The 26,125-nt window shown below is 41.2% G+C and overlaps 1 protein-coding gene across 1 annotated transcript in view; it reads left to right on the top strand.

The window, feature by feature from the left end:
* DCHS2 (dachsous cadherin-related 2) overlaps positions 1-26,125 on the top strand; it is a 377,954-nt gene that overhangs the window by 316,200 nt on the left and 35,629 nt on the right. The window contains 7 exon segments of the mRNA XM_040419885.1: positions 1,835-2,074; positions 4,639-4,773; positions 6,221-6,430; positions 10,432-11,289; positions 11,756-11,866; positions 16,567-16,778; positions 20,064-20,215. Of these exon segments, the coding sequence (XP_040275819.1) occupies positions 1,835-2,074; positions 4,639-4,773; positions 6,221-6,430; positions 10,432-11,289; positions 11,756-11,866; positions 16,567-16,778; positions 20,064-20,215 (1,918 nt within the window).

Here is a 26,125-nt window from a genome sequence, read left to right as displayed (position 1 = left end):
CAGGTTGACTGAATGAACAAGACCTGAATTGCCCCTGACTACTCTACTCTAAGCTGCTGAACATAAAGGCACTTTAAATGTGGCTTTTATGGTGTATTGAATACACTGTATTCCCATGCACCCCTTCCACCACAGAAAAGGGTATATGGTTGAGTCTTCCTTTTCTTGTCTCCCTCCTCCTCCATCATATCCACATGCTTATTAGGCTGCCCCGCTCCTAATGTTTTTGAGGGTCAGCTCAGCAGCAGACCCTCACCCCTAATTTTTTAGATGGTCAGCTCAGCAGCAGACCCTCACCCCTAATTTTTTAGATGGTCAGATCAGCTGCAGACCCTTACCCCTAATATTTTAGATGGTCAGATCAGCAGCAGGCCCACGCCCCTAATTTTTTAGAGGGTCACCAGCAGGCCCTTACTCCTAATGTTTTTGAGGGTCACCAGCAGGGCATCAAGGGTGTGTATTATGCCCTCCTTTATGTGTCATAAAGGGTGTATTGGAGTGCCCTTTCACTTAGTGCATATAAATATACAGGATAGAATGTTTTCTAACAATTTTTCCTCTAAAATCGATTTTATCTTCGGTTTGATGCGTATTATTGTCAGTCTGTTAAAGTGGTGTACTACTCGGGCAACATCATTCCCAGAAGCGACCTGGAGTTCAAGATGCATCCAGACATCCTCCCCATGCTGTTCCTGACCATTTCAGTGGTGTTTATATCAATTTCTGACCTTTTCCTATGAACCAGACACCCTCCCCTCTTCAGAGCAGGGGGTGTCTGGTTTAATGCTTGGGTTCTCCCATTGAGTTCCATTGTGCTGCCAAGCACCCGAGCATCCCAAAGTGTTCTACTCGAGCACCCCAGCATCTTGGTGCTCGATCAACACTATCGTCTACTTCTTAATAAACTAGGTTCATCTCACTCCAGCGCAGAGGGCTCGAGACGTGTTCCCATGGTTTAGCTTGACTCCGCTATTCTTGCTGTAAAAAATACCAGAAAGACCAATTGCACTGAACAGTAATGTAAAAACAGAAGATGCTAGATTTGCCCTTGCTGACTATATAGCCAATGTTAAAGGGGCTTTCCTGTTGGTATCTTTTTTAAAGGACCGAATGACATAAAAATACATAATAATACTATTCTGACACATCCTGCATCCCTGCTGGTTTCTGCTTCCTGGTTCCTCTCAATATTCAGTCAATCAGTGGCCACAGTGGTGACCTGCCTCGGCCAGTGATTGGCTGAGAGGTCATTTCCTGTGTATTGACAGAGCAAAGGAAATAGAGACCAGTGAGGAACTCAGGAAGGTTGGAACGGGAGCTGGGGACATTGGGTAGGTGAGTATTACTTTTTTGTTAAATTTTGCCGTTCTGATCCTTTTGTAAAAATAAAAAAAAATACTAACCAGCAGTACAACCTATTAAAAGATTGGAACTTTACCAAAAGAGAATTATGCTCCTCCAGCCTATGTTACTCTGCAAATAATGTAAATTTCAGACATGTCTGTGACACATAAAATTCCTTAGTTTTATAGTTTTGTTACTTAAATTAAAAGGGTTGTCCAAGATGACATTTCTGATTGCCTATCCTTAGGGAAAGCCATCAATATCAGATCCGTTGATGTCCAAGCCTTGGCACCCCTGCCGATTTGCTGTTTGATGGTGCTGCTGCACTCATGCGAGAGCTGCAGCCTCTTCATTGTTACTAAGCTAACCTCTTTTTACCTAATTCCTTGTTGTATATACAGTATATCATATATTTATTGCAGGTTATGCATCTGAATAATTCATAGGACAAACCCTATTATTTATATTTTTTAAAATCTTAATTCTCTAGGATGGCTGAGCTTATCAGCAGCAGTTGACCGTGAGATCCAGGAACATTATACTTTAACCATATTGGCCACCGATAATGGAAATCCAGCTCTGTATGCAACACAGATTGTTACAGTCACGGTTGCTGATGTAAATGATGTGTTACCAACATTTAAACAAGTCTTGTATGAAGTTGCCATTCCTGAAAACCTAGAGCCTGGACAGCATGTGATGAAGGTTGAAGCAGAGGACAGTGATTCAGGTACCTGAGATTTCAATAAATCGGATTAGCGCTTTGGCTTATTTTTTCAGTATTCTGGCAATTTATGAGATCTGGTTTGATCTATTTCCCAAAATTCAAATCAACATGCAAGTGTAAAAGGAAATACAACCAAATCCTATAGTTACAGGACATGCTGGGAAGTGTTGTCTCGGAATCTTCATATTATCCACTACCACTAGGATGGTTGTATGCTGATTTTTTTTGTAGTAACTTTTTAAGACAGTTTCCTGGCTTTATTTTACTATTTTTTACACTTTTGACTTGCCTGTAGACTTATTTCTATGAAAAAAAGAAAAGTCTGAAAACACTAATAACACTACCGCCAAAAAATCAGGAGCTCTGAAAAATGAAAGGTGGAATCTGATTGGTTGCTATGGGCAGCTAAGCCAGTTCTCCTATACACCAGTTTTGACAAATCGCAACCTTTGTGTGGAAGCACTGTGAAAGGACATCTGTCAGCAGATTTGTACTTATGAAACTGGCTGACCTGTTACATGTGCGCTTGGCAGTTGAAGGCATCTGTGTTGGTCCCGTGTTCATATGTGCCCACATTACTGAGAAAAATGAAGTTTTATTATATGCAGATGAGCCTCTATAAGTATTGGGCTCAGCTCTCTCCGCAATGGCAACGCCCCCTTGCTCCTAGAGGCTAATTTGCATGTATTAAAACCTCATTTTTCTCACCCAGAGGCTCTGCTTTCTCTGCACCTGCTGCGCCCTCTCGCACATGCAACAGGTCAGCCAGTTTCAAGTCTGCTGACAGATGCCTTATAAGTCCAACGTAATGTACTGATTATAGGTGCTTTGAAAACTACTAAACTTGTGCATTAAAACTGTTTTTGATGTATTCACTGCAGAAAACCTCTTGAAGAATTTTGTCCTGAAACCAAAATGGAATGAAAAATATGCTTGTTTTATTATTATTATTATTATTATTTTTTGTATTTTAAAGTGCCATTAATTCCATGGCACTGTACATCCAGACATGGTTACACAAATATAAAAAACAAGAAACTACAAGAAACTATCAACAGACTGGTACAGTGGGGTAGAGAACCCTGCCCGCAAGAGCTTACAATCTAATCTATGCTTTGTTTACTAATGCATTCTTTACTATTATTCTGCTGTATAAAAAGGCAGATATGTTTCTCTGGAAAAGATGAGTAATAACCACTATTGAGATGATAGCTCTGTTTCTTGTAACTCAGCTTTCCTAGCAACAAATGTAACCAAGACTGTGTTCACTGCATAGCGGCTTCCGTATATAAAGAATAGACAATGTTGTGTTGGATCCATTGCACGTTGCACACCAGTGGCGCCTGTTAGAGCCCACTGACTTATAAAGGGCTTCTACAAAGTGTCAGTTATGTTTTCAGCATGTTTTCCTTGTCTCACCTGATTGTAAATTTAAAGCAGTGCATTTCCTCTATCACACCATGCCCTTCTCATCATTCATCTGACAGTAAATATAATATATTAGTAGATGGCTTACTTATATCATCCGCTGTAACAGTAAATGGTAACAATGACTGCAGCAGAATAAGGTCCTGTGTCTTTACCATGACTAACCACTATGTGGCGCTGTTGCCCAGTCTTACGTTAGACTTTCAACTACTTTCCTTAAATTACATTTTAATGTAACCACAAACTATAAAATATTATCCTCCCTATAATTCTAGTTCTTCGCACTTCAGAGAGGGTAAAAACTCTCTGCGTAGTGCCCGGAGGTTGCTCATGCTTATAGTATATCACTAGCAGCCCATGTTTATTCCTTTTTCTTGTTTTTACTCATTTGTTTAGCAGCAATATATTCTGCAGCGCTGTAGATAGATTGACATCTCACTTTCCCATTTGGGCTCACAATCTAAATTCCAAATTAATCTATTAGTATGTTTTTGGAGTGTAAAAAGAAACTAGAAAATCCAGAGGAAACCCATACAAACATGAGGAGAACATACAAACTCCATGCAGATGGATTCAAACCTATTTCTGCAAGGCACCAGTGCTAACCACTGAGGCACCAGGGTGGATCACTGCTTGCATTATTGTGCATAGCACAAACATTAGTGTGCAAATGATGTATTTCCTTGTTTACCATTCTGAACTTGGTTCTTGTTTCATGGATGAAGAATGTTTATATAAAGTGTCCTCCCAGAGCTCAGATGCTGACCATATATATTCTATAGGAATTGCTTGAGGAAACTTACACTGAGGGCTCACCGTCCATCTAAGTTCATTCCCTCTTTTTAGTTCCCCCCTTTAATAACAAACCCCCGGCAGTAAGTGTCGTCTTCTGCTGTTAGCTTTTGTAAGAGTGGTCTGCTATTGGACTGTATAGGCTGTACTAAGGACCGGCCCAATTATCCCTTCAGACGCTTAGTTCCCTGTAGGATTTTGTGGTCTAATGATAGGTCTTTTCAATCGAGTCTGATAGCACAAGCAAGCACTGGATTTGTTATTCTGGATTCAGAAAATAATTATCATCAATAACTGTTGGTGCCATTGGAAAAAGTGACCCCTTTCCTGTGTGTTTCATTTTTCAGGAGTCAATGCTGCACTGACATATCACATGTTGCCAGGTCCAGCACATGGATTTTTCAGAATAAATCCTGATACTGGAGAGCTGATTACAGCGGCATCATTTGACAGAGAGAAACAGGATCAGTTTATTATTAGGGGTAAGTCTTGCACTGACCACAACGACTGCACTGTATATATTGTACTAGGCCGCACTAACGTCCTACAACTAGGAGGAAGGACATTGGAGTATTGTGAGTTAATCTGCCCTCTGAGCAGATATCTATGGATGTACTGTAAACCTATTGGAAAGTCATTTCAGCTTTGTTCATTAGACATGGAGGAGGTTGTATGGGTTCATATACCATGTTTTTATGTGATTGTTCAATAAGAAAAACACAACATGAAAATTTCATGACTGGAGTCATCCTGATATCGTACATATGCAAACACCGCAGAATAAAAATTCCATTTGTAAATGTACATTTTTTTTAAACCTTAGAATAGTCACTATTTCTAGCCATCCTAAAGGGTTTTCCTGATTTATAGCTGTTGTCCAGGAGAGTAAAAAAAATAAAAAACAAAGCCAGTTCCCTGCTACTCTTGTTCCAGCGCTAACTGTGTACTTGCTGGTCTCTACGTACTGGTCTGCTCTCGTCATGCCAGGGCTGGTGGCTCATCTCTGTGGGCAGTGATTGAGCTGTCTTCTCCAAGCATTTCCTGGTGTAGAGACAGGATCAGAAAGTAGAGACTAGTGGGGACCTGGTAAGCATCAGATCAGGAGTTGTGGGAGCTTGGTGAGGGTGAGTATGCCTACTTTTATTTTATTTTTATCCCACTTTGAGTGCTTTCTAAAGAATCCCAGGACAACCACTTCAATATAGTACATTTATATGTATCCATATGGCTAGGGCGTGTCATCAAAGTCCAAGCAGGGGAGTCAAACTATTGTGATCTCTAACTATTGCTCAGAGGAAGTGACATTGATGCTGAAAAAGCCTTGGTATCCTCTGGCTCCTGTCATTTCCACTCTGTTTTCGAAGCAGACAGGTCAGCCATTACCTATCCTGAGCCAACAATGGGACTCCTGAAGACAGTCTATAGGAGTCGGTAGGGATCATTGCTTTCTTAGCACCTTTGCCACTACCTTCAATCTATCTAATGATATGCCATCAATAAGAAAAAGTGAAAAAAAAGGTCTTTAAAGATGAATCCTCTCTAAAATAGACCTTGAAAGTTTGATGAAACCATTTCTTAGTTATATCAATTTCAATTAATAGGAGTGGTATTACAGCTCCCAAAGAGGTTGTCACCCAGCTTCACTACTCTCTTGAATGTTGTAAGTCTGCCTAATTGTGCGATAGCCTCCCCTGCTGTATCTTGAACCCTCCATCCTCTTGTGTGGCTGTATAGCATATAGTATAATCTGACAGGAACGAGGGTGATGCTACAGTATCTCAGAAAGACTTGGGCTGTGCTACATCTAGTCGTTCATTGTTGTTTGGAGCCATTATCTTTTAGTAATAAAATACATTTGCTCTGTATTTTCCTTACTTTTCCTTTTTAATTATGCTGGCTGTGCATTTACTGCCATTTCTTCATCACTAGTACTGGTGACAGATGGCGGATCCCCATCATTCTCCAGTTCAGCGACCGTTGTGTGTACAGTGCTGGACGAGAACGATAATGCTCCTGAGCTCTTACTTCCTGAGGCTGAGATCCATGTCCCTGAAAACCAAGATCTGGGAATAATTCACAAAGTTCTGGCCATAGACAAGGATGCTGGCAACAATGGCAGAATACAATTCCAAATAATTGGTAATTAATGATGCTTGTTAAACTGTCTGAGCAGATGTTTAAATTTAAATCAGCATTGCACTCAGGATTTTACTTGTGCTGATCAGTTTATTATATGTCAGACATCTCAGGAACTTTCTACCCTTAAAATTTGTTTCCTGTTTTCTCAATGTTAGCGATCACATAATTTAGTATCTTGTTTAGATCTATTTCAGATTTTGTGTAAAATGTATTTTTTATCAAGCAAGTCCCCTCTATTTGAAATATTGTATGATACTGGTAAGGCATAGAACCAAGCTTCACATGATGTTAGTTATAATAGTTGTCTCTTCTAGGTAAGCCTGATATTAATTGTTTAGACAGAGAAGTTGTGTCACCATCCTCAGAAATATTCTGGCGGAGCAACCCCGCATAGTTTGACCAGTGCATCACTTGCAAAGCAGTCCCATGTGCACATTAAGAATACTCATGTAGTCAAAAGGATTTATTCATGTAGCAATGAACATGTAGTATTAATCTAAGAATGGTATTTTTATAGGTAGTAAAATAATAGAGAGCTGACACACACACGCACACATTTTGCTTACTTACTCCATCTTTTTAATTTACACAGTCGATTCACAGTATCATGACCACCAGCTAATATCCAGAGTAACAGCCGTTGAGCGAAGTTTTGGAAAATTCAATTCAGCTGCTATTCTGAATTTCACAAAGAAGTTAGCTTTGTGACAAATTTCTTCGTGTATGGTGTATGTGATCTGCAAGGATGGATTCATACCCAAATCGGTTGAAAGTACCTTCCGCACGGATGAGGGGCCCAGAGAATGCTAATAAAACATTCCCACCAGAGTGTGTTCTTCCAGTAATGGTTGCAGGGCATTTCTTTTCTGATGTTTCTTGCCTGACACACCAACGTCCATCCATTCGATGAAGTAGAAAACTAGACTCATCAGAGAAGACAACCCTTTGCCAATAAGTGGAGGTCCAATTCTGATACTGCAGCGAAAATTGAAGCCTTTCCTGCTGATACAACTTCATTAGCAGTGACCATCCACCTCTTTCAGAGCCCCATACACAATACGGTTCTCTGACACACATCTGGTAGCTTTCTGGTTCATTTTGGTGGTGAGCGGCTTCACTTCATATTCAACATTCACCTCTCAGATCAATGGTACATGATGCTCCACAGATTCCATGTTGCTGATTCACAATAATGCCATTTGTCCACTCACAATACCCTTTCACCACAGTCGCATGAGAACAGTTCACAAACTGCGCAGTTTCAGAAATACTGCCACCCTTGGCCCTAAAGCCAATAATCATCTCTTTTTGCAACTCTGATCACCCCTTTTACCCATGACAGCAAGGGATGTGTGTGCAGACAGCTTTTCACACACATCTTATATACCCACCATGCCAGCTCACAACACGTGACTTCCTTCATTAATAGTGTTGAGCTCAAATATTCTAATCGCGAATTTTAATTGCAAATATCGCCACTTTGAGAATTCCTGAATATTTAGAATATAGTGCTATATATTCGTATTCGCGAATAGTGTTGAATATTCTAATCGTGAATTTATTGCGAATTTATTACATTGCCGATTATTCGAAATCAAGTAAACAATGACTGTAGATCACAAATTTCGCTAAATATCGCAAATTCGAATATTGCCTATTCCGCTCATCACTATTCGCGCTGCCGATGTCGAAAGATATCATAGCAGAAAGGCAATTTTCAAACCGGGAAATACTGTAAATCTCCTGCGCCTTGAAAATTCATTCTAGTAAATTATAGCAGATAATATAGAGAATATCCTACACTATGCTTGGAACATTTATGGAATAATACCTCATTGAAAGGTTTCTATAGTTTCATTGACATAAGCTCCATATTTACATATTTATTATAATTTCAGGACCATCTCCCTAACCCTGGGCCCTGTATGTTCTAGGTCATGTTTTGTGTGTATAATTGTACTGTACTACGACTACCTTATGTATCGCAACATCCCCCTCCTATTCGTTCTTCCTTTTCCACTATAAGACTACTTTTACATCTGCGTTTTCCTTTCTGGTTTTGAGATATGTCAGAGGATCTCAAAACTGCAGGAAATCGCATCCATTTGAATAATACAACCGGCTGCATCTGTCCAGAATGGATCCGGTTGTATTATATCGAAAATGAACATGCCGTCCCCGGCATTAAATACCATTTTAAGTGCATGGGCGCCGGATCCATTTTTTTCATGTCCAAAACTGATCCAGTACCATTGACTTACATAGTTTTTAATGCCGGATCCAGTATGTTCAGCTTGCAGCGTTTTCGTGTCTAGCATGGGAACACATCAAAACGGAATGCATTTTGGTGCACTCCCTTCCGGTTTGTTCAGTTTTGTCCCCATTGACAATGAATGGGGACAAAACTGGAGCATTTTCCTCTGGTTTTGAGATCGTCTGAAGGTTGCCACAAATTTGTCCTCTCATGAAAATTGATTCTATCCAGTTGCACAATCATCAGGATCCTGGGTCTACACAATATCTCAAACCCATTACTCAAGTCTCAGAATGCCAACAGGCTAGTATGAAAGTCTAATAACCTTCATGGAAGCTTCTTCCTAAGATCAGAAAGACTCTTCAGAGAACGGAACCCTTAATCCCTTGACTTTCTCTTCAGCAACAAATGTGTATCCACTATCTCCTTTCACCAAGCACATTATTGTGAACAAACCAACCTACGGACAAGCCATTCTATATCCTATCTCACTGTTGCACACTTGCCAAATAAATCTTGCTTGACTTCTAGGGTGACACAAAGGGGGAGAGTTATCAAAACTGGTGCAAAAGGAAACACCTTTAATTTTTTAGGGCTCCTTTGGAAAATGAAACAAACAATCTGATTGGTTTCTATGGCCTACTAAGTCAATTTTCCTTTTCTCCAGTTTTGATAAATCTCCTATACAGTCTCTATATTGCACCTATATACTGTACATGGTCAGCAACTACCATGATCTCTGAGATATAAGCACAGTGACAGAATTTTAAAGAGAACCTGTCTCCTCTCCTGACATGTCTATTTAAGTAATACTTGCGTTCCCCAGGCAATAACAGTTCTGGGGCATCTTTCCATATGACACTTGGCAGAAGTGATGACAGGTCCTCTTTGAGAGAATAAAATGTAAAAACTTTAAAAGGGGTTACACCATGATTACTGTCAGACCGCATGTAGTACATGACAATTTCTTTCTAACAGAGCTAGAACCAGCCCTATACCTCACATGTATTCAGAGCTGTCCCCATTCATTGTTCCAATTGCTCTCCTAGATTTATTTAAAGCTGGCAGTTAGTTCTGCAGCTTGTGGCAATTGAAGAATGGAAGTGAGCGTGTGTGTCCACCTCACTGAGGTGGACAGAAAAATTTGAAAAATAACAAACAGCAGGTGGCACTAAGCAGATGGATAAAATTTTATTAAATAACTCTGTAGCTATGGTAAATTTTTAATTGAATGCAATTACAAAAGTATTCAGACCTTAGAACCCCTTTAAGTATAAGTCTTCAAAAGCAGTGTTCCCTAGTCTCTGTAGGAAAACTTTGACCTTATTAGCAAATGTTGTAGAGAAGAGGATATACCAAAACTTCATCATTTTTGGTATCTGTAGGAGAGAGCACTGAATTGTTTGTTGAAGATATATATATATATATATATATATATATATATATAGAGAGAGATACTGCATTTTATAGGGTGTGTCCAATTGAAAAAATGCTTCACATCTGGAAAAGTCATTTCTTGGTAATGGATAAGGCATTCTTAAGTTACTGTCAGTGCCACCCACTGATTTAAATGAAATACAGGTTTTAAACAGAAGGCAGTCACATGCCAGAGACACTTAAACATTCGCTGTACAAGCAGAAATGTTTCATGTTATTGGACAGAACATATTTTTATGGTGTTGCCATGATATATATTTCCACTGTCTTTTAGTGTCAGTTTTTGTTTTATGTCTATTTTCTTTTAAAGGTGGAAACACGGGCGGATATTTTGCCATCAATAACACTTCAGGCGAGCTTTGGACCACCCGTAGCCTAGATAGAGGGGATGTCAGCAGTTTCACCATTATCGTGGAATGCCATGACCTGGGCAGTCCCCAGCGAAGTACTACAGCCAAGCTGCATATTAAAGTCTTGGATGAAAATCATAATCCACCTACATTTCCTAAGAGCCAGTACCGCACATCTGTTAGAGAGGATCTAGCTGTTGGATCAATGGTTCTTAGCCTTCATGCAGTTGATTTAGATGAAGGCTTAAATGGTGAAGTAACATACTCCTTGATTGATGATACCCAAGGTGTTTTCACTATAAACTATGCAACTGGAAACATTGTAACTGCAAAGGCCTTGGACCGAGAATCGAAACATCAATATGCGTTCCGGGTGGCAGCTAGTGACAGTAGCATATATGGTCCACTAAGTTCCACCGTCAAAGTGTTAGTTCATATTGATGATATCAATGATAACATGCCTCTATTCTCAGAGGATCTTGTACAAGGTCTTATTTCCCACCAATCCTTAGTGAATACAACAATTGCTACAGTACGTGCAAGTGACCCAGATCAAGGCTTGAATGGAACAGTGGTGTATAGTCTAGTCGAAACGGATCCACTTTTTTTTATCGACCAGGATAGAGGAGAGATTAAACTTCAGAAAACAATCTCTCATGCCTTCAGGAACACAGTTCTCAAAGTGCAGGCCTCAGATGTTGGTAACCCAGTGAGAACATCAACATGTCTTGTGACCATCGATCTTGAAGGCCAGGAGAAGGATATTTATTTTGTGCAGAATGTTTATGAAGCGAACATATTGGAAAATAGCAAAGCAGGTCAGTATCATCATAATGTCATTATTGGGGACATTTTGAGTATTGTAAACCTAATACGTTAATATCGCAGAAACAAGAACTGTAATTCTTATAGAAGTTATATACCTGTAATCCACTTGCATATGAATATTGTGTATATATTTCTAACCAGGGGTGTACCTACCAGGTTACAGTGTTTGTGGTCATACTTATGTCCTGGAGTGACTAGAAGGGTCACTATATCATAATGAATGGTGGGCGATAGTTGGGGGGCGGGAGGGGTTGTATAACATGACAGTTGGCTTGTTTTTTTTATTAATTAGCATGCCTGTATGTGTGTATGTATTGTATTGTATTATTCTTTATCTTCTCTGATTGGACTTTATACTATTTTAGAAAGTTCCAATATTAACGTTTTGCCTGGAATAGACTCTTCACAATTCTGTTTTTATATCAATTATTTTTATTTCTTACTTCTTATAACCAGGTACAGCAGTGGTGAAAGTAGAGGCCAAGTACTTCAAGCCATCTGACCAATCCATATCCTATAGAATTATCAGCGGAGACAAAGAAACGTTTATGCTTAATTCTAAAACAGGTAACTCCTATCTTATGAGTGCAGTATGCATTAGGTATGCCTTATGAGGGGCAATGGTGAAGCAACATGAAATCTATCAAGCCTCTTCATCTTAAAGTGAGCAGGTCAGCAGAAAGATCTTTTTAAATGAGGTCATCAGTTCATCAGCTGATACAATAAAACAAGTCGGCTCTACTATACGCTTATAGGGAAGGGTTGAAAAGTGTGCCCTGTATGTTTATCAGCTAGGTAATCCCTCTTATTAAATATATAATAGTTATGTATTTATTTAATTTATAAATGCATTTGTTAAAGAAAATGTATTTGCATTTATGATTTTATATATAACATAAATCATTTTTGAATATTGTTTTTATTGTTATACAAAACATAAAAAGATAAACAAAATTAGGTTACAATTAGCTTAGAAATACTTTAAAATGCGGTACAATGCAATATAATATATATAATGTAGGGTTATTACAAATTCTTACAGATTAAGAGGGAATGTACAAAACTAAACTAAACTGTGGTGGCACATACAAAACATTGCATTCAGTTCTAAATTGTAATAGTAGTGCATAAAATACTGCACTATATTTAGCCCTATTATTATATGCCTTTATAAGTCCTTAACCCCCTGATGACATCCACCATACATGTACAGCGGAAATCATCAATTTAAATATGGTGCCCGCCCACAAGCACAGGAGGAGCCATAGCAGCCTAGGCTAATGTCTGAGATTAGCGTTATGCCTCAAATGTGACCACGGCATCTGAAAGCTAAACATTCCCTTGGCTGAAATCAGAAAAGGCGTTCTGTAGTAGTAGCGCAGCTATATATACAGTGGATATAAAAAGTCTACACACCCCTGTTAAAATATCAGGTTTCTGTGCTGTAAAAAAATGAGACAAAGATAAATCATTTTGGAACTTTTTTCACCTTTAATGTGACCAATAAACTGCACCACTCAATTGAAAAACAAACTGAAATCTTTTAGGTGGAGGGAAGAAAACAAAAAAAAACTAAAATAATGTGGTTGCTTAAGTGTGCACACCCTCTTATAACTGGGGACGTAGCTGTGTTCAGAAATAAGCAATCACATTCAAAATCATGTTAAATAGGAGTTAGCATACACCTGCCAACATTTAAAGTGCCTCTGGTTAACCCCAAATAAAGTTCAGCTGCTCTAGTTGGTCTTTCCTGAAATTTTCTTAGTCGCATCCCACAGCAAAATCCATGGTCCACAGAGAGCTTCCAAAGCATCAGAGGGATTTCATTGTTAAAAGGTATCAGTCAGGAGAAGGGTACAAAAGAATTTCCAAGGCATTAGATATACCATGGAACACAGTGAAGACAGTCATCATCAAGTGGAGAAAATATGGCACAACAGTGACATTACCAAGAACTGGACGTCCCTCCAAAATTGATGAAAAGACAAGAAGAAAACTGTTCTGGGAGGCTACCAAAAGGCCTACAGCAACATTAAAGGAGCTGCAGGAATATCTGGCAAGTACTGGCTGTGTGGTACATGTGACAACAATCTCCCGTATTCTTCATATGTCTGGGCTATGGGGTAGAGTGGCAAGATGAAAGCCTTTTCTTACGAAGAAAAACATCCAAGCCAGGCTACATTTTGCAAAAACACATCTGAAGTCTCCCAAAAGCATGTGGGAAAAGGTGTTATGGTCTGATGAAACCAAGGTTGAACTTTTTGGCCATAATTCCAAAAGATATGTTTGTCCCAAAAACAACACTGCACATCACCAAAAGAACACCATACCCACAGTGAAGCATGGTGGTGGCAGCATCATGCTTTGGGGCTGTTTTTTTTCAGCTGGAACTGGGGCCTTAGTTAAGCTAGAGGGAATTATGAACAGTTCCAAATACCAGTCAATATTGGCACAAAACCTTCAGGCTTCTGCTAGAAAGCTGAACGTGAAGAGGAATTTCATCTTTCAGCATGACAACGACCCAAAGCATACATCCAAATCAACAAAGGAATGGCTTCACCAGAAGAAGATTAAAGTTTTAGAATGGCCCAGCCAGAGCCCAGACCTGAATTCGATTGAAAATCTGTGGGGTGGTCTGAAGGGCGCTGTGCACAGGAGATGCCCTCGCAATCTTACAGATTTGGACTGTTTTTGCAAAGAAGAGTCAGCAAATCTTGCCAAGTCAAAATGTGCCATGCTGATAGACTCATACCTAAAAAGACTGAGTGCTGTAATAAAATCAAAAGGTGGTTCAACAAAGTATTAGTTTAGGGGTGTGCACACTTATACAACCATATTATTTTATTTTTATATTTTTTCTTCCCTCTACCTAAAAGATTTCAGTTTGTTTTTTAATTGAGTTGTACAGTTTATAGGTCACATTAAAGGTGGAAAAAGTTCTGAAATTATTTATCTTTGTCATATTTTTTTTACATCACAGAAACCTGACATTTTAACAGGGGTGTGTAGACTTTTTATATCTACTGTAGATACCATGAGAGATATATAGAAAATGAATATCACTGACAAGAATAAAATCCCTCTAAAACTTAACTTTTACTAATTTACATGATTATACAACCATTCATGATTAACTCCAAAACTAAATTAGAAAAATATATTAAATATATAATAATTATCTTTTTATTTTTCTAATTTAGTTTTGGGATGAATCATGTTTTGTTTTATAAGCATGTAAATTAGTAAAAGTTAAGTTTTAGAGGGATTTTTTTCTTGTCAGTGTTATTCATCTTATTAGTAATAGGCATGAGGCTGATTCCTGGTATATTTCAGTGCAAGCCTGCAGGGGGCAAAACTACATTGGAATTTACTGAAATTTCAATTCGGTATTTAATCAAATTCCTTTACTGAATACAAACGGCAATCTGATGATAGCATGAGGTCCCCTTGGCGGCCTAAAAAAAAAGAAGGGAAAAAAGTTAAAAAGTTTTTAAAAAGATAGATATAAAAATTCAAATCACCCCTCTTTCCCTTTTTTGTGACTTAAATCCCCCCCAATTTTTTTTTTTAATAAAAAGTGTCCAAAAGGTCATACACACCCCAAAATGGTATCAGTAAAAACTACAGATCATCCTGCAAAAATGAGCATTCACACAGACATAAATATAAAACATTTTTCTGGGTATTAAAATGCAAGAAACACTATACAAATGTGGTATTGTTATTGTACTGACCCACAGAACGAACGGCATGGGTCAGGTTTAGTGTATAGGGAATGGACGCCGTGAAAACAAAACCCATGAAACTGTGTTTTCTTTCCCATTTAACCCCATTTCAGCTTCCTAAATTGTATGCAATAGTAAATGTTGCCATTAGAAAGTAAAACTTTCTAATGGCCTAAAAGAAGTCTCATATGGCTATGTGAAATAAAAAAGCTATGAATCTGGGAAAGCAGGGAGTAAAAAACGGAAATACAAAAACTGAAAATTGCCCGGTCCTCTAAGGGCTAAATAAAAGAAAGAATTGTATAATATGGACACTTTAACCAGTTGCCCGTGCAGCGGTATTTGGCCAGCTGATTCTTGAAATATTTGCCGTTCCCTATTATAGTCATTGGGGCATTCAGGCGGCGTCCAGCAATGCCTGATCCAGAGAGCTCTCTAAACACTAGTGGGAAGCTAGCCTTAAGCATCAAAGATATGACACAAAAGTCATGCAGTACTCTAGTGGAGAATATATAGAGACTATATAATAATATAAAAATGTATTAACTATACAATTAATAACACTTAGCATTAAACACAGCATAGGATTCAACTGAATGAAGAAGAATTTGAAGAAGGAGCTGCACTTGCAAAAGTACTTCTTCCTGGCACCCCGGCCAATATGAGATCGATGACCTATCCTGGGTATAGTGTCCAAATAGCAATGGTACCACACACCTTGAAGTATGTAGGTTCCCACAAAAGGACCCTTCAGTCCAGATACTAGTACAATAAAATTTAAAGATGCAAATCATGTGACATTTATTAATCCGTATGACAATATCACATTATTTTCAGCATGAATCAAAAGGAATCCAGATTCTTCCAAGCAAAGTTTTTAGTCAATTGCAGACCTTTATCAAGCCAAATCTGGAGTAGGCGGTAGAGTAGTAAAAAGCAACAGTGACGCCATATATATACTCCTCAGCATACATGCGGTGGCAGTGCCACTTTTCACTACTCTCCTGTCTACTCCAGCTGATTATTCTCTTGACTACTCCAGATAACGTGATATTGTCATACGGATTAATAAATGTGACCTGATTCGCATCTCTAAAGTAGTGTGCCGCAAATGTATTGTACTATCCTGAGAATAGGTCATTAATATTACGCCACAGTACAACCCCTTTAAACTAAATCTGGTTGAAATCAGGGGGATTCATCTATTGGCTACTCCATACATTGCATTAGTCACAAAAATCCTACTGAAAAGAACCAATAAAAGATCAAACAACTTATTAATTTCAAGGCTTAGGTGCTCGTTATCTTATGACAAGTATTTAACCAAATGTCATGCCTACAGTTCAGTATGCTAAAACCATATATACAATAAAAACATACAATGCAAAAGTCCACTGGTCTCATATTTTCTAGCAACTATGATAATATAATAATGTTTATGTTTAAAGTATGCATATTTGTATATCTCTCATATACAGTATATATTTCATTTGTATCTCTTATGACCATATTATAATAAGCGCCAATGTTTTCACCTCTAAGGAGCCCTCACGGTACAGGAGGCGTCATTGCTTGATTTCGAAGCCAGAAATACGACGAATGTAATCATCTCTGCCGAAACCAGCCGGTCAGTTATCTACTGCAGGGTCACTGTGGTAATCCAAGATCAGAATGATAACCCACCAGTGTTTGACCGGGATCATCACTTTACATGGGTCTTGGAAGGTCAGGCCTACAACATGATTGTTATCCAGGTAGAGAAACTACTGTATGATGTGGATTATGGGAGATTTGTATGAACGATGACGATCACATTTTCTAGTGTTAGAACCTTTTATTCATGCACTAAATTAATTTTCCAAAGTCAGTTATAATTTCACAATTTACTGATTTATGGCCGTCAAATTGTAGGAACTGGTTTAGGATTATGAATATTGTGGGCTAGAAACCTCACCAGAGAATTATTAATATTTTACTGCCAGTTGATATTTTTTTTTCTCAGAAACTGTGTTCTGGACCCAACTAATGAATTGTATATCGTTCAACTATCTTCCTACTGTGTCTGGACGTGAATTATTAGAGTATAGTAAAATGAACTTGTTTTATTTTACTGACATGATCTGGCAGCTTTATGCATCATTGACTTTTACCGCAAGGGTTTGTTGTTTGAGTGATTATTCTTGCAGCCTGTATGGCTGTGCAGACGTCTTTTCATACAGAATATACTTTCCACATTGAAGCTGCTGTTGAAGCCACCACAGTTAAATGCATAAATAGCAATTACATAACTTTAATATTGAGCTCGGTACATTTAGCCATGGGAGCATGCAACCAATACCACCTAAGTCCACCTGGCTGTCTGGCATCATTTTTAAAAGGGATCAAATGATACATTTCCTGATATGACATAGGGTGTAATATAGTGACTGAAAAACTCTATTGAGAATAGAGAAAAACGTCAGATTTTTCTCCAGAAACAGCGCTATTGTTGTACATGAGCTAATAGCCTACAAATAAATATGTCCATACTTTCTGAGCGGAATTAAAAAAAATCTTAAAGGGGTAACTGGTTTCAGCAAATAAATGTTATCCTTTGTATAATGAAAAGAAACAGATGTAGTATACGGCAATTTGTGGTGTGCTATGCCGTTAATTCTATATATGCACCATACTCTTAGTATTAGAATGCAATGGGTGTGCTGCATCAAAAGAGTTTTCCAGGCTCCTGATGTTTATGACTTATCCTCAGGATAGATCATTAATATCTGATCAGTGCAAGTATGCATACTGTCTGATCAGCTATTTCTTGAAACCTCCGGCGCTGGAACTAGCACAGTGAATGGAACAGGAAGCACAGCTCCTTTCCAAGTGTAGTGGCCATGCTAGGTTACTGCACCTCAGCTCCCATTGAAGTGAATGTGCTGAGCTGCAGTAACCTGGGGTGGCGGGTGTCAGACCCTCACTGATAAGATATCAATGACCTATCCTGAGGAAAACCCTTTTGAATGGTGTAGCATGCCGAACAATCATTTGGCGATTGCTATACAGTATCTGTATAGACTTTTCAAATATACTTCACTTTTTGTGTCAATTTTACACAATTTTCAAGATCATTCAATAAAAAACTTTGCTTACTTCCAGTAGATAATATATGTCCTGTGATAGACATACGGGTTCATGGGTTGGACATCTCTGATAACTGTAATGGGTCAAGAATGTGTGTGATCATCATGTATGCCGGACAGATATATCTTCCCATATTGAATGACAGCAAACACAGATCTCAAGAAAATATGAGAACTAAATACAGAAAATATATTGGAGTTATATGCTAAAAACAGAAAAAACATTAATTGTGTCATTTGATTCATCGTCAAAGACATAGTTATCTTAGGCACACTTTCACACTACTGATAATACAACCGTCTGCATCCGTTATGAATGGATCAGGTTCTATTATCTTTAACATAGCAATCACGGGTCCGTCATGAACACCATTGAAAGTCAATAGGAGCCGGATTCGTTTTTTATTGTGTCCGCATCCCATGACGGAAAGAAAACCGCAGCTTGCTGCGGTTTTCTCTCTGGTATGAGAACGCAACCAAACGGAATGGAATACATTTTGGAGAATTCCGTTCTGTTCATTTATGTTTTGTCCCCATTGACAATAAATGGGAACAAAAATGAAGCGTTTTTCTCTGGTATTGAGATCCTTGCCGGATCTCAATACCGGAAAATGTAAACGCTAGTGTGAAAGTAGCCTTAGATGCATCTAGAAAAGGGACTGTATCATGTCAAAGTGTTGTGTCCTCTCCGAGCTCTCCAATGACTGCATACATGTATGTGGGATCTCTGTTGAAGTCAATGGGGAGTCTGACAGTGTGGCGCAGAGAAGGGAATCTTCATGATATAAGCAAGGTATGCTTTAGAAAGCCACATTCATTTGTAGCTTGATTTGCTAGCTCTCTGCCCATGCTTAATCCTTCAAGCCAAATTGAAATTATTTGATCATTATTAAATAAATGTCACGGCTGTGTCACGGTCTTGTTGTTGTTTGCCGTGACACGTTAGCTGTGTATGCTGGTTGCCAGGGGCAACGCGTTGTGGTGCAGCATGTTTGTGCTTTCCTCCTTCTTCTGGTTCTTTCCCTGTCTGGTGCTAGAGGGGTTAACTTCAAGGCTAGGTGTATTCTGGGTGTGGCCTCATGGCTCTTCTTAATCTGGTGCTGTGAGAACGAGGTCAGTAGTTCTCCAGCCTTGGTGTGTGCTGGAGCTATGCTCCTGCCCTGGATATTCCATACTTCCAGTGTGAGGGCCACCTAGTTAGACATCGATGTCATCTGATGTCATCCTTATGTATTTTCCCCTTCCTTCCCTTGTATATGTTTGGTGAGGGTTTATGTACAGGGTGTGTTGTTATGTCTAGTGTTGTGTTCCATGTCTGGTCTGTTTGATGTGTTGTCCAGCATGGTTGCTAGACATTCCCCTGTCTGTCTGGGAAACCACTAGTCAGTGAGCAGCTCTGCCTGGGGCCGCCATGCATTTGGTCCGCATGGGGGTCTAGGTAGTATTGGTGCTGGTGCTCCAACCTGTTGCTGCAGCAGGTAAGTGCTTGTTGTTCCGATGTGTTGTCGTATCACTGGGTTCTTACCTGCTGACCCACTTGCAGCTCGTCTTCCCTTACCTTTTCTGCTTGGCCTGCGTTCTGGAGGAACAGGTCGTCTCTAGCTCCTAACCTTTATTCAGGGATCATCATGGTGATTCAGGGTTCGAGGTTCCTGTGTATGAGCCTACCTACCATCTGGGTCTGCTCATACGGTTAGGAGTCAGGGCCAGGATTAGGGCGGCTTAGGAGGTGACCTGCTCCCTTTTCCTGGTGTCCAGGCCCAACTGCTTCCCCGTTTACCCACGTTATATGGTGGGGAGTTTTTCCCCACTCCCCATCGTGACAATTAATCAAGAAAATCCCCTACGTGACCCCCTAGGTCGTGCTCTAATCATTGCACTATATATAACCTAACATATGATTTCCCTTCACAGGTTTTTGCTAGCGATGCTGACAGTGGGCTGAATGGACAGATAGATTACACTATTGTGGACGGCAATGAAAATAACGCTTTTCTGATTGACTCACGACGAGGTGTCCTCTCTACAAACGCTATACTGGATCGGGAGATTAAATCCTCGTACAGGTTTGTTGCAAAACGAATGTACGGTTATTATATGTACAGTATTTTGACAGGACGGAAAGTGGAAAGCTGTAGCACCAACTTATATAATACCATAAATGAGAGCTACATGGAGAAGAACAGGGACTGTCTGAAGTCTCCAGTGAAACAGTACTGATATAGATATAAACGGTAGCTCAAGGGTTAAAAGTTAAAATTTGCAGGAGAAAAACCGTGATAGTTGATCCTGCAGTGGAAATTTTATTCCTCGAAAGAGAGTTCAGCTACAGGTTATATCTATATTGGTATTAATTCAACAGAAAGAAGGGGCCATTCCTCCAGAGAACACATGTTAAACACATGGCTGTGGACGGCTCTGCTTGGACTATGACTGTTACAGATGCGTCAGATGCAGCATGGGATATAGAACAGCCTAAGGCTATATCTCAGGTATACTGGACCAAAGCAGGGCTACATCCTCTGACATTCTCAGGATCAGGTCTCATGTCAGGTAGGGAAGTGGGAAAAGATTACGAAGGGATGAAATAAAAAAATTAAAAACGCAATACCGCAGCAGTTTTTGGGGTTTTGTTTTTACGGCATTCCCTGTACAGGAAATCTGATTACCGTATTTTTCGCCCTATAAGACGCACCGGCCTATAAGACGCACCTAGGTTTTTGAGGAGGAAAATAAGAAAAAAAATATTTTGAACCAAAAGGTGTGCTTTTGGTGGGTTTTGAACTAATTGTGGTCTGTGGATGGCACTGTTATGGGGGATCTGTGGATGGTGCACTGTTATGGGGGATCTGTGGGTGTCACTTATGGGGGATCTGTGGGTGACACTTATGGGGGATCTGTGGGTGACACTTATGGGGGATCTCTGGGTGACACTTATGGGGGATCTCTGGGTGACACTTATGGGGGATCTCTGGGTGACACTTATGGGGAATCTCTGGATGGCACTGTTATGAGGATCTGTGTATGACAGTTATGGGGGGGATCTGTGGATGACACATATATAGCATCTTATGCTATGTGTCATCCACAGATCCCCTCCATAAGTGTCCCTGTAGTGAATGACCCTCAATACACGCTGGGGGCCGGCATCTGCTTTTATAATGACAGCGGGGCCCGTGCAGTGATTGTATTCTACTACACGGGCCCCGCTCACTGTATGATCCTATGTCTAATAGTTACCGTAATTGTAATTGTATGTAATCAGGAGCGCTGTGTATTGCCGGTACTTACAACTAGAAGCGGTAGGTAGCAGAGAGGAGGGAGAAGGCAGGCCGGGAGGACGGGCGCTGGCAGCGTGAGTCATACGTCATGCGTCCACGCCGCCTGCTTCATTCATTCATAAAGTGGGCGGCGCAGACGCATGACGTATGACTCACGCTGCCAGCGCCCGTCCTCCCGGCCTGCCTCCTCCCTCCTCCCTCCTCTCTGCTACCTACCGCTTCTAGTTGTAAGTACCGGCAATACACAGCGCTCCTGATTACATACAATTACAATTACGGTAACTATTAGACATAGGATCATACAGTGAGCGGGGCCCGTGTAGTAGAACACAGTCACTGCACGGGCCCCGCTGTCATTTTAAAAGCAGATGCCGGCCCCCAGTCCCGCCTCCCTCACAGCTGATACACCCGCCGCACGGCATCGCGGCGGGTGTATCATTGAAAACCCGGGGGGGAAAAAAGTGCGTCTTATACGGCGAAAAATACGGTAGTTACTTTCAGTACTAATCCGGCGGTACCACATATGCATATTTTTTCTTGCGTTTTTATACAGTCAGTAAAAAAATGCTGAAATGTGAACAGACTCCTTTAAATCAATGGGTGCTGGCTGCAGAAAATGCGGACAGCACACGTCAGTGAAAAATGGAAATCTGAACGAGGCCTCAATTTGAGTCCTACTAAATTCGACCGAATTCAAAACTGCTCCAATTGTCCTGAAAAGTTATGGATGACATACTGGGGTCTCCTAAGACTATATACGTACAACTCATTTCAAGCTTTTTAATAACAAACCAGCATTAGTAACCTTAAATTGGCAGGGGCGCTTATGTGGCTAAAAGCCTGGCTGCTGGTAGTAACAAATAGCCTTGTTAAAAACAACCCATACTGTAGGATTTTGTATGTTTTTTGTTATATTGTCTTTTTGGCAGCAAATGCTTGCCAGAGTGTATACACACAATGCCAGGGTCATGCAAATCTCCTTCATCTTTCCTATTTTCTGATCTGAAAAATGGCTGATTGAGAAAATAGCCTAAATTGAATCACCAAAAATTCAGATTCAGATTTGACCCACATTTTGGAAAAATTCTGGTAAAATGTGATTCGTTTTCTCTCTAGTTTTTTATAAATATGCTATTTGCATTAAATGATAGAAAAGTGATGGCACTGATACATTTACCAAAGGGGTTATCCGAGTTAATAAAAAAAAAAAAACACTTAAAATCCATCAGGATATACATATAATTTGGTTAAGATAGATTTCATCAAGTTAAAACCCATATTTACACCTTTTCATGGTTCTGTCATTGCTTTGTGTACATGCTGAAGTACATGCTGAGGGGGTGTATAACAACAAAGCCTGAGCTCTGCCTCATGAATATTTCTGGGCGTGAACAACCTGACCTTTCCCTCACCCTGCTCTGCACTTTGCAAAAAAAAATAATAATACACACACAGGGCAGAAGATCTTCCTGTCACATTGCAGCTGTACAGTAGAGATGGGAAGTTCGGATATTTTTCATGAATCGGTTCATTTGAATCAGTTCACTCAAAAGAACCGATTCATGAATCGGATCTTCGGTTCACTTCCTGAGCCGGCAGAAGCAAGTGAACTGAAGATCAGTGCGCATGCTCAGCTCATCGAATCTTCGGTTCACTTGCTGAGTCGGCTCTCAAGTGAACCGAAGGTCAGGAGGGACTTGCTCCTGGCAAACACAGCTCTGCTGCAGTGAATGCAGTGGAGCAGACTGTGATGTAGTGGCTATAGTTATTGCAGGGACTCAGATAATTGTCTGAGAGTTTATTAGTTAAAAGAATCATGTCATCGAGTCCCTACCAGACTTCCTGCTCTACTACATGCTACACTGCTGCATGCACCCTGTACACACACAGCTTTGCTACATGCTATACTACACACCCTGTACACACACAGCTCTGCTACATGCTATACTACACACCCTGTACACACACAGCTCTGCTACATGCTGTACACACAGCTCTGCTACATGCTATACTACACACCCTGTACACACACAGCTCCGCTACATGCTATACTAATTCCCCCCCCCCCCCCCGACGGACTTGTGGAGACAGGGAGCCGCAGAGCAGGGAGCCTGGCAGGGACTCGGTGACTCACGGTTCTTTTAACTCAAAGAATCAAATGAGTCTCTGAGTCCCTGCGACTCCCCCTGTGCTGTGAGTCAGTGCTGGTTGCCTCTGATTGGTTGGAGGGCGGGGAGGGGCGGGGCTAGCCTCCACTGTCGGCTCCTATTACACTGCCTGCTGCTGCCTCTATGCTAATCTGACTGAGCCGTTTCATTCGGATCGGCTCAGTCAGAGGAACCGACTCCTCCGGATCAGTGAACTGAATCGATTCAAAAGAACGATTCGTTCATGATCCGGACATCACTACTTCCTGTCACATTGCAGCTGTACAGTACACCACGTGTGTGCACTTAGGGGTAGGTAGAGGTCGATTTTCAAAAGAAACATGTTCCACAAGATCTCCCTACCCCTGAGTGGAGCAGTTCATCCTTACCGCAAAGCTGAGTTCAGAAACTCGAGGTAACAACATAGCGGAGCTGAGTGCGGGATATTGTGGTAATATCCAGCACTCAACTCTGCTATGTGGTGACCTCGATATTCTGCATTCAGCTCTGCGGTAAGGATGAACTGCTCCTTATGATTTCTGGTCGCGTTTGCACTCAGGGGTATGGAGATCTGATGGAACATTTTTGGCTGGAAAATCTACCTACACCTAAGTGCGCACGCGCAGTGTACAGTTTCGAGCATGTGCACAAAGTGTTTTTCCCACAGCACTTCCATGAATTTTTTATAATCAAGTGGATTTGCGCTTGCAAAATGCCGCACAAACCCTCATCCAGCTGATTTCTGTGTGGCCACATCACTTGCGGTGCAGCCTCTTCACTTCCGGTATAGAGCTCTGGCAAGGTATAGAAATTTTCCCGAACAGCGGCAGTGTAGAATAACTAAAGGACGGATCCGTCCTTCCGGTCTGCGCATGCGCAGACCGGGAAAACTGAGAAAAAGACTGCCAGAGGGATCCGTCCGTCCACATGGCAAGCGGATAGACGGATCCATCCTTTCGGTGCATTCGTAGACGGATCCGTTCTTGCAATGCATTTCTAGACTGATCCGCAGACGGATTCGTCTACAAATGTTGTCAGTTGACTAACGGATCGGCAGATCCGGCAGGCAGCTCCGACTATGGAACTGCCTGCCAGATCACACTAAGGCTCCATTCACACGTCCGTGGTGTGTTGCGGACCCGCAACACACCCGCCCGGCACCGCTATAGAAATGCCTATTCTTGTCCGCAAGCTGCGGACAAGAATAGGACATGTTCTATCTTTTGCGGAGCTGCGCACCTGAAGATCGGGACCGCGCTCCGCAAATGCGGATGCCGACAGCACACTGTGTGCTGTCCGCATCCATTCCGTCACCATAGAAAATTAATGGGTCCGCACCCGTTCCGCAAAATTGCGGAACAAATGCAGACCCATTTGCGGATGTGTGAATGGAGCCTAAGAGTACTTTCACACTAGAGGCAGGATCGATCCAACAGGCTGTTCACCCTGTCGGATCCGCCCAGCCGCTATTTTGCCGTGCCGCTGGACTGCCGCTCTGTCCCCATTGACTATAAAGGGGACGGTGGTGGAGCTATGGCGCAGCACGGCAGTGCACAGCGAGCGGCCACTTGACTAAAAGTACTGGATTTTCGACTTTTTATGGTACTTTCACACTAGCGTTAGTGTGATCCGGCAGGCAGTTCCATCGTCGGAGCTGCCTGCCGGATCCGCCGATCAGTGTGACAAGTGACAGCATTTGTAGACGGATCCAGGTGCGGATCCGTCTAGAAATGCATTGCAATAACGAATCCACCTATCCGCTTGCCATGTGGATGGACGGATCCCTCTGGCAGTCTTTTTCACAGTTTTCATGTTCTGCGCATGCGCAGACCGGAAGGACGGATCCGTCCTTCAGTTGTTTTGCAACGCCAGATCCGCAAGGCAGCTCCGTCGTCGGAGCTGCGTGCCTGCTGGATCCGCCGATCAGTGTGACAACTAACAGCATTTGTAGACAGATCCAGGTCCGGATCCGTTTAGAAATGCATTGCAATAATGGATCCGTCTATCCGCTTGCCAATTGGATAGACGGATCCCTCTTGCAGTCCTTTTCACAGTTGTCATGTTCTGCGCATGAGTAGACCGGAAGGACGGATCCGTCTATCCACTTGCCATGTGGGTGGACGGATCCCTCTTGCAGTCCTTTTCACAGTTGTCATGTTCTGCGCATGAGTAGACCGGAAGGACGGATCCGTCTATCCGCTTGCCATGTGGATGGACGGATCCCTCTTGCAGTCTTTTTCACATTTTTCATGTTCTGTGCATGCGCAGACCGGAAGGACGGATCCGTCCTTCAGTTGTTTTGCAACGCCGGATCCGCAAGGCAGCTCCGTCGTCGGAGCTGCGTGCCTGCTGGATCCGCCGATCAGTGTGACAACTAACAGCATTTGTAGACGGATCCAGGTGCGGATCCGTCTAGAAATGCATTGCAATAACGGATCCGTCTATCCGCTTGCCATGTGGATGGACGGATCCCTCTTGTAGTCTTTTTCACAGTTTTCATGTTCTGCGCATGCGCAAACCGGAAGGACGGATCCGTCCTTCAGTTGTT

This window comes from Bufo bufo, chromosome 2, assembly GCF_905171765.1.
Source record: "Bufo bufo chromosome 2, aBufBuf1.1, whole genome shotgun sequence".
Lineage (NCBI taxonomy): Eukaryota > Metazoa > Chordata > Amphibia > Anura > Bufonidae > Bufo > Bufo bufo.
The sequence above is the reverse complement of the archived record's forward strand: the minus strand, read 5'-3'. Positions and strand labels throughout refer to the sequence as shown.